This window comes from Etheostoma cragini, chromosome 5, assembly GCF_013103735.1.
Source record: "Etheostoma cragini isolate CJK2018 chromosome 5, CSU_Ecrag_1.0, whole genome shotgun sequence".
Taxonomy (NCBI): domain Eukaryota; kingdom Metazoa; phylum Chordata; class Actinopteri; order Perciformes; family Percidae; genus Etheostoma; species Etheostoma cragini.
The window spans coordinates 5,624,228-5,636,629 of record NC_048411.1 but is presented as its reverse complement, the minus strand read 5'-3'; the positions used below and the strand labels follow the sequence as shown (position 1 = coordinate 5,636,629).

Here is a 12,402-nt window from a genome sequence, read left to right as displayed (position 1 = left end):
TGATCATGCACAAAACATCACATAACACCTAGCTCGTGCCTCAAAGCTCTTAGTTCAGCCATCTAATTAGGCACAGACAACATAGTAGCACCTTGATATGAGGTCTCCCTGAAGACAAAGTTGGGAGAGCCTTTAACTGTCTATGGGAGAGCCCCATAGCCGCAAGAGAGCCACAAGTTGTTATATTATTCAACCATAAAGGAAATGAAGGGAAACGGCCTTCAAAATAAAGGTACGCAATTGTCATGGTGCAACGTGGTTAAAATGCATACAAACAAAATATGTTGGCCTTTTATAAACTAATAAATTTGTTTCTTTGCGAAATAAACGTCATTCCTCAGAGCTTCATATGCTAACGTTACAGATAAATTCAGGCCAACAATTGTTTATTTTCTCATTGTGGTTTTCAGAAGGTTAAGGTTCAGTATAATTTTGTTTGTATCGTACTTGATTTTTACTATTTAACTTAACGGTGAGATATTTTTAACAAGCTAACCACAGATTTTAAACTATGTTCCTTTAAAAAAAGTTACGAGGGTGGATTATTTTGTTTAAACTTGTTCGGGAAATAGTGATTGTATTATGGGTCGCTTGACACTTGAAGCGAAGGAATTCAGTTTGAACGGGTGAAAAAAAAAAACCAGGAAGTTAAACAGAGGAGGAAACGCTGCGGTGGAGCATCAGACTTAAAAACTTTCAAAAACAGCGTTAACTAAAAACACAGTTAATTCATCTGATTGTGGTCAAAGGGCATAGTTTGCAACAAGATGGACATCGATCCGGTAGGTGATAATGGGTGAAGCTTGTGTTTATTGTTGTTTAAAAAGCCTCTCCGCCATCACCATGTTTGGCGTTAGGCACGACATTCAACAGGTGTACTTCTGAAAAGTATAATAAGTTACATTTGACCTAAAACTGTTGAACATAGTCGCAAATTTAACTAGTTATGTAGCTAGCGTTAGCTAAGTGCGCGCATTAACTTTTCGCTGTTGAGAGATCAAGTTAGAGTATCCAAATAAAATGGCCTAATTTCACTCTTTGCAGAAACTGTATCGTGTTCAGTGGAAATACAGTGTTTCAGGGAATTAAACTAATGCTGGTTTAACTCCATACCGGTCAGGCACTTAACATGACATTTTAATCCGCTATTAGGCCTAAATATTGTCAGGTTTTTATTTCAGTTGCTTCGCTAGCCTACCTTCCGCATACATTTCAAACGCACGACAACAAGTGAAGCGGCGGCAGAGCTGGCGCCTGTAACCAAACTCCATTAAAATATTTGTCATTCGCTAATGTTACCTTACCTACTGAATAGGCTACGAATAACGCTAGACATAAAACCCCGGCACAGTATGGTTTCTGACGTTTTTTTCAGCCACATCAAGAGCCCAACACTTTTTTGAATACAATTTCAACTTTTACACTACTTGAGCTCATAATGCTTAACTTACTTAGATTAGCTACTAGTTTGGGCCACTCGTGTATTTGTATTAGCATTAACGTTGCATTTGGCTAATATTTTCTATAAACAAAATTGTGCTAAGAGAGCAGTTATAAAAGTTATGCTATTGAGTGAAGTCTTCGCTCATATGTTATTCTGAAATAGCTTTTTCATTTCAGAATGAATGGAGCAAGACTTCACTCAATAGCATAACTTCAACTTTTACAACTCTCTTACCACAGTTTTACAATAGCCATATCATCGTTTTATACGTAGGCAAACACATTTTTGTCTCAGTGCATGCATTGACTTTAACATAGGATTCCATTCTGCTAGCTTAGCTTAGCATAATGAATGGAATCCTATGTTGCCGGTTAGCATGTTGTGAGTAAAAGTGACCCACAATAACTAAACCTTATTACTTCTTGTAGCCTGCATATTCACAACAAGCACAAATAGCGTCTGCAGATAAAGACCAGACAATATATAAATGTAGAGGAGATATTGGCGTATTCCTTTAATATCCTTGGAAGTCTCACAGGAAGTCCCAGGAAGTTCAAAGAGTAGCTAAGCTTAAGGATAATTGAGTGAGTGTTATTGTATTCATGATGACTTGCAGAATTGCAAGTGTCTTTCTTATGTTCTCTCCCTGATATTAACAGCTCTGTGACTCTTAACATGTATCTAACACAAGTTGTCCCTGGTATCATCAGTCTAAGTCTGGTCCAGTATGGGAACGTGGGGTCTAATCAAGGGGGTAAGACAGCCTCCGCAAAGCGTACCATTTTGTTGCTAATAAGCTATCACCTGCCTTTAGCAATCCATTGACTGCCATTCATTTTGGCTTCACTTTCACAGCAAATAACCCTACATCCAAGGCGTTTAAAGGCTTTTATGGTCCATTGTTTATTTCTAAAGAAACATGACAATATATAAAAGGCTCCATTACCTTGTAGCTCACTTTGTGGCCCTGTTGCAGGCGACTTTGTAAAAATAGGCTAAATATTGTGTCATAACGAAGCGACTTGCTGTCACATAGTCGACAAATTGCAGTACAGGAGAACCTTGCGGGCAGTTTTGACTTACATTAGCTTTTATAGTTTATTTACTAATGTTAACTAGCATTTCAATTAGCCTGTGCCAATGTTGTCTCCTAACATATACCTACGCTCTCCGTCGATGCAAAATTGGGAATGATTGAGATTTCTCTTGGCACAGCTACCAGAAGACTTACAACTTTCAGACAGGTTGGTCACGTCAAATCTACGTCGTCAAGCTCAGTTGGAGGCTGCACAGTAACGCTAAGCCCTCACCGGAAAAGAGCTTCTAATAGACTTTCACTGCTCTCCTTTGCAATTCTACGGCATGGCTTTATCCATTAATTTTAGGGTCAGTGGATCCAATAAGTATCTGTTTGAGGCGATAAACATGGACCTGTTGCCTTCTCTCGTACAAAATGAAAAACATAGAGTTCTGAGGTTGTGAAACATTGCCTTCCCTCTCTTTGAAAGTGCAGGCAAACCTTAAACTTTACTGACTAAGCTGTGCGGGGGGGGGGGGGAGTAAAACGACAGTTTTAATGGAGCCTGCAGCATTTTTTTGTGTTTGTTTAAGTCCGCATTAATTTGGGTACTTTGATGAAAGAGAAATCCTACTGCACCCAGGCTAGTCTATTCACATCCTGTGTGCACTCACAGATAAGGGTTGTTTCACATTTGACTAGATTAGGAGCTGTGAGGATTTACTGTGGCCTAGAAAGACAAATGAAATCCATCCTTTGCATTTACCTTCGCAGTCAAACATTTTAACAGGAAATATTTGATTTGTCATTTACGCATCCTTGATGTATCATCCTACTTATTCCTTATCTATCAGGAAAGTATTAACAAAGTGACTTATCGTCAACCTTTTTACTTGACTTGTTAAGTTTCACTAGAATACCAAAGTCACTTTCCATGCACAGCAGAAGAACACATTGTTGGGTGAATTAAGTTTTAAGGCAACAGTCCAAATATTTTAATTTGACACTTAATGTAGCCGTCGGTGCAGAAACATCTTGTGCGTGGCATGTTTCTGTCTCCCTCTTTCTGTGAATGTTGATACTTGATAGCTGTCAGCCATTCAGTGGGTCTAACTAAACTTCTGGCACTGTTAGAGGGAAAAGAGGGAGAGAAAAGGCCTGGTTTACCAGAATCAGAAATACTGGCAGATTTGGAAGGAGTGCAAGAAAAGTTTACTCCAGTGAAAGTGCTGGTGGGAATTTTTTTTCAAATGTACTTAAAAAGAAAGTAGATCAGTCAAAATTAGATCCGCACAATATAAGAAAAATATTTCTATAGCGATATTACTTGCGATAAATAAATATATATAAAAGTCTACCCAGTTCTGCATTTGTGCTGCTTTGAGTTTTCTTTTGAAATACAACCAATTGCTTGCTCAATTTAAAACAAATGAAAGGAAATAATTTCCAACATCCTTTTATTGAACATTGAATTGAATAGAAAAGGCACCACTAAAAAAGAAATGACATTTTAAATTGCAGTTTTTTAGGGATATTTTCTTTCAACTAACACAAAAAAATCTACGAGTGTCCTTTTTTTTAATGTTTTTCTTAATATGCAACTTTTCACAATGTGTTTATTGAACCAGTTAATATCGCAGAGACGATGAAACAATGTATTTTGCAGCCCGAGTAAAAAATGTACTCTGACGCTACATTTACGCTACTACGCTTTGGTTTGAAAACACATTTCTTTTGTTACATTTAGACCTAACGTGTGCACTCCTCCGATGTTTCCAAGCCCCTAAAACAGAGACATTTGGAAACATGGCTGTTACCGTTTTGGTTTGAAAACTCCAGTTTTGCTTTGTAGTCTAGATGGGCATAAACCGAGACCTTTGGGAACGAGCATGCACATCATCGGTCTTAACGGTTAGGTAGGCTTACAATCCTTTCAGTCACAGTTCCACTTCGATGTCGGTCCAAGCAAATACATTCCAGGTTTTCCCTTTCGCCATTGTTGTCTTTTCTCCATAGTACTTTTCTGTATTTTCAACTTTTACAATATTTCAATATGTTGTATCGATATTGCAATAGGAGACTAGATATTGTCTTAGATGTTGGTTGTATAAGACAATATTTTAAGTGTTGTCTTCACCTGGTTTTACAGGCTGCATTACAGTAAAGTCATGTCATTTTCTGAACTCACCAGACTGTTCTAGCTGTTCTACTATATACCTTTACCCACTAAGTCATCAAATCATTTCTGGAGAATATTTATAAAGAATCTCATTGTGTAAATAACATTTTGTTAAAGCACCAATAGTCAACCATACAATATCGTCGCAATATAAACGTCGTGGTATTTGGTCAAGAATATCGTGAAATTGGATTTTCTCTTTATCGCCCAGCTCTACTATGAAAAACAAAAGGAAAAAGTCTGGAACCGTGTTATTTTTGAGAGATGAGAAGATCCCATAAACCAACAGATCCAAAGGAAAGTATAGGGGAAAGATAAGGCAGAAGAAAAACAGATTAAATAAGAGAGTATGAAGGAAGGGAGAGGATGGACAAAATACAGGGGAAAAAAGGAATAATAGAAGAAAGGGACATTTAAAGAAAGGAAAAATAGAGAGAGAAGGTATGGGAGGGTAACAGGTAAGCGGATGACGCAGCAAAAACCTGCTCTGTTTCCTAGAGACAGTTTTGTTTACAGCCTGGTGCTGGCTCATGGGACGTGGAAGTCACTGCACATGAAAACACTGCATATAAAATGTCTGCTTTGAAATCACACCCGCGGCTGTAAGATCTCATCTTGTCTTCCTCTTGAGTGCAGAAGCAAGTATTGACTGCCAGCCGGCTGTGCTGTCATGTGCAGCCGCCCGAAAGGCCACCAGCAGCTGTCATGCTGATTGTTGTCTGTAAATACAAGACTGATGAGGGAATAGTTTGATTTGTAATCCCTTAGAATCGAATGCTTTACAAACATGCGCTGGTGTCAGACAGATGAATCCAGCCGCGGGAAAATAAATAAATGAATGGTAAAAATTAGCCTGAAGAACAGATTTAAAAGGCTAGTCACTTTGAATTCAGTTTTGTGAGACATTAATATGAGTGAATATTTGATCTGGATTTGACTGCATGGTTTCCATTAAAAAATGTTAACCTTGTAAGTAGTTTGGTTGTCCAATGTGTCCTTGGTGTACGGTGAATTTGTAAATAAAGAGGTTAGTACTAATATTCCACTATTATTTTGAATATTACAATTTTCAAAGTTTGATGCGGGTCATGTAAACAGCATATTCTGTGGAAATATTCCAAATAAGGCCTTTTTTCCCAATTGTATAACATTTTATATTAGTATTTGGATTTTAGTTCCACACGGTAGAACAACTCTGCCGTCGGTGTTACCAGGAAAGGGGCTTGTGAAAAACTTTGATTTTTGTTTGCAAAACGCATACAAATACAAATCTCCGCTTCTTTGCTTTGGCCAAATTTCCATGGTATAAGCAGGATAATGCCCTTTGTGGTGTCCATAATCAGGACGTTTCTGCCCTGCAGGGTCCAAAATAGCCCCATCTACCAGCCAAATAGTTGGTAAAATATACAACTTCCTGGTAGATTTGCTTAACTCACCAGTCCAAAAATGCCAATGGTCATCTATTGGGTGGCTGGTTAAACAAAAAAGCAAATTTTGCACCCTGAGGATGCTATAGTCTACAGGTAACACTCGGAAACTTAAAATATCGTGCAAAAGTTTATTTATTTCAGTAACGTTAACGTTAATTAATTCAACGTTAAATGTGAAACTAATATCATATTATAGACTCATCACATGCAAAGTGAGATATTTCAAGCCTTTATTTAGATAATTATGGCGTACAACATATGAAAACCCCAATTTCAGAATCTTAGAAAAATACATGAAATCATAAAAAAAAAAAAAAAGGATTTTAAATACAGAAATTTCAGCCCTCTGAAAAATATAATCACACATATGTACTCAGTGCTTGGTTTGGGCCCTTTTTGCATGAATTACTGCCTCAATGCTGCGTGGCATGGATGCCATCAGCCTGTGACACTGCTGAGGTGTCATGGGAGACCAGGATGCTTCACCTCTTCTGCATTGGTCGGTCTCATCTCTCTCGTCTTTCTCTTGGCATGCCCCCGTAGATTTTCTATGGGGTTCAGGTCAGGTGCGTTTGCTGACAGTAATCCCATGGTCATTGAACCAGGCTTTGGTACTTTTGGAAGTGTGGCCAGGTGCCAAGTTCTGCTGGAAAATGAAGTCCGCATCTCCATAAAGCTTGTCTGCTGAAGCAAGCATGAAGTGCTCTAAAATGCCCTGGTAGGGTTGGGCGGTAATGCGGTATACCGCGCACAGGGCCTTAAAAAAATAGTAACGGTATCAGTTTAAAAAAAAACATATAGGAGACAAGGATTAAATACAATTTATTTAATGCCTAAAAATGCTTATGTGTAGTTGTCAGTGAGAGAGATTTCTTTTTTCATTTGGGGATGATAAAATCACTATATGGGTAGCAGTTAAATATGTCTTCTCCTGCCACAATGAGAGAGAGAGAGAGAGCAAACTATACGTTTTATTTTACGGGACTTAAGTCTTATAATAATCCATGAATATTTGTTTTCTTAAATACAGGCAAATGCACTTTACATTGCCCTTTATTGCTTATTGCAAATGTTTAACCTTTGCAATAAGCACTTCCATGGGTGCCGCCATTGTTGTGTGGTGTCAAACAACCATGGCTTTTTCTTTCCACTTATAAAAACTACAAGACAACATTAGGACATGGATCGCAGCTCACATATGTTCTATGTTGTTCCTCAACTTATTTTCTCAAACTTCCTTTTTCTGTCCCCTCCCAGGAGCGAGGAGGAGGAGCGGCGGCGGCGGAGCCACAGGACAAGGTGAAGAGCTTGAGGGATCAAGTAGATGGAGTGAAAGACATCATGACGCAGAACGTAGACCGGATCCTGGCTCGAGGAGAGAGACTCGATGACCTCATGGGCAAATCAGAGGACCTGCAAGCAGGGGTAAGTCTTACCACAGGAGTCCATTTTGATTTGTGTAAAAGTGGGCTGAGATGTGGACTATATTCCCATATGTGCCTCCTCAGTGTATGGGGAATTTGTAAATAAAGAGGTAGAATTAATAAAAAAGAATTTGCACGGTTGCATGTAATCAGGAATATTAAATATTCACTTTTATTAGCCATGTCAACAGCTTATTCAGAATATTGTCTTTTTCGCATAAGGGCAAAAACTGGAATATTATGTGCATGTAAACATAGTCAGTGACCTCAGTGATAACTATCGGCTAAACCAGTATAACAAGTCAGTTAAGTAAGATTTTAGACATTCCAGAACACAAATGAACCTGAATAAGTGTGGCCTTTCTCTTGCTCTGATGCAAATTTTGAATAAAGCCCTTTTTAGGGAGGCATCGTTCCAGCGGCACCTCGTTAGCTGATTAAGCTCGTTAACCCAACATCTGTTGACCAAGGTTTAAATGCCTCACTGCACACACCTGCTTCATGGTAGACATTTTGATTTGGCATAGCAGGAGAAGCACAGTTGGAACTGATTACATTAACAGTTGCTCTGTTCCATTACTGTGTCCCTGGAATGCATCCAAATCAGCCATTATTCACAAGGCCAGGACCCAAGTTAAAGTGTGACTTTAGGTTTTTCTTAACTTGGATCCTATTTTCCTATGGTTATTTTGTGTCACTTAAACACAAAAAACATGATTTAAAGGCAACATTTGAAAAATAATCTTCCTACATACCTACCTAGGGGGGAAAAAGAAGCATGGTTCTTTCCAAAAGTAGCACAATCCGTTTATCCCCTATAATATGATAACTAATAAATATATTATATCTTACTCAAAGTGTTTTCACATAGTACAGAACCCATTCACAGACATTCACCAATGCTGCCAGATAAACACTCACATTTGGTGATCATTTAATGAACTCGGGGGTTCAGTGCAGGGATCAAACCACCAACCTTCCAATTGGCAGGCAACCGTTCTACCCCTAAGCTACAGCCACTCTATCAAATACATCAATGTCGATATTGCAATGATATTGTAGGGCTGACTAGTGGTGCTTTTCACAAAATATGTTCACAAAGTCATTTTAGATGAATAATAAATGACCAAAGTGGGTAAAAGCAAATAAAAGAACAGCTTGAGCAGTCTCATAAATTCAGAAAATTACAGTACATATCTACTGTAATGGGTGACTTGTGGCTTGGAGGTAGAATGGTCGCCCCATGTACACCATAAAGGCTGGTGGATCAATCCTTCTCTGGCCACTTTTCAAAGTGCAGTGCTGTGGCTGAAGGTCTGGCAAAGCGAGACTACCGCTGCTGTTTAAAAGCAAAACAACAAATGTGTCGCTTCATTGCCTCGTCTCGTCTCCCTCCCGGCTCAGGCTCAGCACTTCAAGCAGACGTCTCAGAAAGTGGCTCGCACCTACTGGTGGAAGAACGTCAAGATGATAGTGGTCATCGTGGTGATCGTCCTCATCATCGTGCTCATCATCATCCTGCTGGCCACCGGAGTCATCCCTGTCAGCTCCTCTACGCCTCCTACGCCTCCTGTAGTTCCTCCCACTAAGCCATAAGAGATACACACACACCCAATGTATATACAATCATAAACAAACCCATTCTTATTGCACATTATACAAAGTAATATATAGACTAAAGCAAATTACTGCTGTCTGGTGAAACCTTTATTACTTCTAAGTTAGTTTCCACTGGTTAACGTCATGCTTTTATTAGAATTCGACGACTTCCTGCTTTTGGTTTAAGGAACTTGATTGGCCTATGTGCCTTTTAAGACCCTTAAACACCATTTAAGCTTAGCTTTTTTTTCAAAATGTTGTGAGAAATTAAACAAAAGTGTCTGGAAGGTCTTAGGACTGTCCCTGTTCTCAGAGGATGCGTCATATCACAACGTCATTTCCTCTTGTGTAACCGTTTCATCACCCGTGGCTTTTTCAACCCCGGCAAAGAGGGAGTCGCAGTAATTTTCGTAGATGAAAATAATGAAAGTGGATTTCTCCAGTCTCTTTACTAGACATTATGTTTGTCTTGAATGTTCTCACTTAGGTGCACCTTTTACAGAAGGCAGGTTGGCTGGTTTAAAAGCTGGAAAATGCAGTTTCTAAAATAAGTTGTGTTTTTGCTGTCATTGGACAAACACACCAAACACAAATCTGTAACAATTTTAGGTCACACTTTATTTAATGAAATGCTGAATTGTGTATTGGATATGTATGTTACTACTTGTGGGCTTATTTCTTTTCTAAATGGTTCAAGTTTCTTTGTAGTTCATCGATCTAGAATAAGCAATTATCCATGGAAATTCCTTTTTTAAATTTGTAAGTTTATTGAATGTATACACTTAGCACTGCTGTAGTTCTCTCAAAAGTACTGTAATCAGCTCCTTATTGGTGTTGAGGGTTCATGTTTGAGTAGACTCAAAGATTAAGCTTCTCCACAGCGCTGCGGAGGAAGGTCTGGCTAGTCCACACAACATTCTGGGGTGGGAGAGAAATGTGCTCTGGTTTATTGGCATTTCTTTAAACCAATCCCAATCGTCATGAGCGGTACTTAGTGCCAAGCGGAGGCACGATATGCCACTGCGAAATAACCTCGGGATGGAGCTTCTTTTGGAGGAACGTGTACGTTTAAAGGTTGTTTTAGTCTTGCAAAAGAAAACTCTGATTGGACAGATAGTCTAGCTAGCTGTCTGGATTTACCCTGCAGATATCTGAGGAGCAGTTAACCGTAGTCCTCAAAAATCCATCGGATTTGAATACGGACACCCTAAAAGAGGTAGATATTGACTAGGAAACAACTGTTATTCATTCAAGAATCCCTGATCTGTGTTGAGTTTCCAAACGGGGAGCTGGGACACCACTGGCTACATCCCAGTGTGTCTTAGATTAAGGCTATACAATTTAACTGATGATGGGAGCTCTTTTTCTACTCCACATCAATGCTTGGTCCTTTAGAAGGGAAGGTAACAGAAATTGTAGCTTTGTACAGTTGTGCTCTGCAGTATCATTAGTCTTTTTAACAGATTATGTTCCTTCTTTGCTGTGTTTTTAGCTCTAGAGATATTACAGTTTAAATGTCAGGTTTTGGTACTTTGATTCAATAAACAAACAAACCAATAGGGTCCGCTGTTTATGGTCTGTTCCCACGGTTGTAGTTTTGAAGGATCAGGCTGTTCCAGCCAACCAGCTGAGAGCGATCATTTACAGTTACAGCCCCTCCATGGCTTCCCCCTGCTGGGTCCATGGTAACCAATAGCCCCCCCCCCCCCGTCACAGCTTATTACTAGGAAAACCTCTTTCAGAATACAAGATCACCTCTCCACCACTGTCTGCTGTTACAGGACCAAGTTTAGATCCTAATAGGTCAACAATGATTCCCATTCTGAGCTGTAAATAGTCAACATAGTCACACCTGTATGTATATTTGCAGTAGCCGTAAACCAAATGTTGTTAATGAAAGTATCTGATTCTTTAGAGGCTATTCATTTAGTGCTTCATGTCATTCATGTTCTTTCTTTTTTAATCAAAAACGAACTAATGAAAACTGCAAGGGATTTCCTTATGAACAGTTAATTCAGACTAATTAATTGTAAAATGGTTGTTGCTGTTCATTTTCTGTAAGTGCAGTAGGTATATTTTGGAACAAATTCTCCATTGTGTGTTTTTGTTGCAAGGCTCTGGGGTGCAGTAGTACTAATCTCTTTGCCTGTCCACTGGCTCATCCTGATGTGATTAAGGCTGTGTGAGGACATTGACATCCCATTTCTGTTCCTGCAGGCTCCAGCTGCAGCAGGTCTGTCTCTGTCTCGAATCCACATTCTCAAAACAGATGCAATAACATAATCCTGCTCAGCTGACCTGTGATGTATGTTGATGTTTGAGTAGCAGAATCCTCAAGGTCTTTTTCTGATGACTTTTGGTATTTAATGGTTTAAATGTTCTATGAAATAAATACAATTTACCTCTGCTCTGTTGTGATCATGCTGTTTGTTAAAGAGCCACAAGATGGAGACGGAGAGTGCTGCTATCTGAGACTTAGATCAGAGAAAGTAGGTCAGAGGTCATGCTTTTCACACTTTATAGCTCTTACTTAGTGCAACATGACACATTTTCACCCTCTCTACATTTCCGTTTAGTGTATTCACAGGTTTAGTTCTAACACAGCTAAGCAATAGCAAAAATTGCAGTTGACTGATAACATCTGATAACTGATAACTTATTCAAGATTTCTTTGTCATACCACAGTACACTGTAGTACTAAATTACGTGCAAAGTTCACAGCTTAAAAGAATACAGCACAGAAACACTGGAAAAGTAGTTATTTATATAAATGAAAATAAATAAATCCTTACATGGGCTGCAGAGAATGTAGAGGGATAAATATAAATATATATAGCGTCCAAAATAATATCTAGAGACTAGATACATACAGTTGGGATAGAGTGTAGAGTATAAATATCCATATTTAAAGTGAAATAGTGCAGTGGAGAATAAAGTGCATTCCAACCAGATTATTTTGTACATGAATAGTCAGATTGACGGTCTGACAGCAGTGGGGAAGAAGCTGTTGTTGAGCCTTGCAGTATTCTAGGCAATCATTGTGAAGCTTTTCTTCGACCGCTGTTATGGGGAACACAAAATATTGTAAACGCCTCACAGAAAAAGACATTTAACTTTGAAGAAACTAACTTGTAACAAAAGGAGTTGCACTTACATTTGTTTCCCGACCAGACAGCCTGGATGAATGGAGAGGTGACAGGCCATGACCCTACCCAGAGCCCTAAAAGCTGCCTTTTGGTCAGGTGACAAGGAAGTATACAGCATGGCTAAGAGCTAATGGGGTTCAAACCTGACCCTCGCCCCTTTGC

General features: G+C 39.0%; 1 protein-coding gene across 1 annotated transcript; it reads left to right on the top strand.

The window, feature by feature from the left end:
- Positions 1-544: 544 nt before the first annotated feature.
- Positions 545-9,623, top strand: LOC117944669 (vesicle-associated membrane protein 8-like). The gene is made up of 3 exons (XM_034871707.1): positions 545-782; positions 7,329-7,496; positions 8,900-9,623. Exons 1-3 carry the CDS (start codon positions 768-770, stop codon positions 9,089-9,091), a joined length of 375 nt encoding a protein of 124 aa, XP_034727598.1. The 5' UTR covers positions 545-767; the 3' UTR covers positions 9,092-9,623.
- Positions 9,624-12,402: the final 2,779 nt, after the last annotated feature.

Coding starts and splice junctions, on each gene's coding strand:
- LOC117944669 (XM_034871707.1), top strand. Junction 7,497..8,899: donor CAGAGGACCTGCAAGCAGGG/GTAAGTCTTACC, acceptor CTCCCGGCTCAG/GCTCAGCACTTCAAGCAGAC.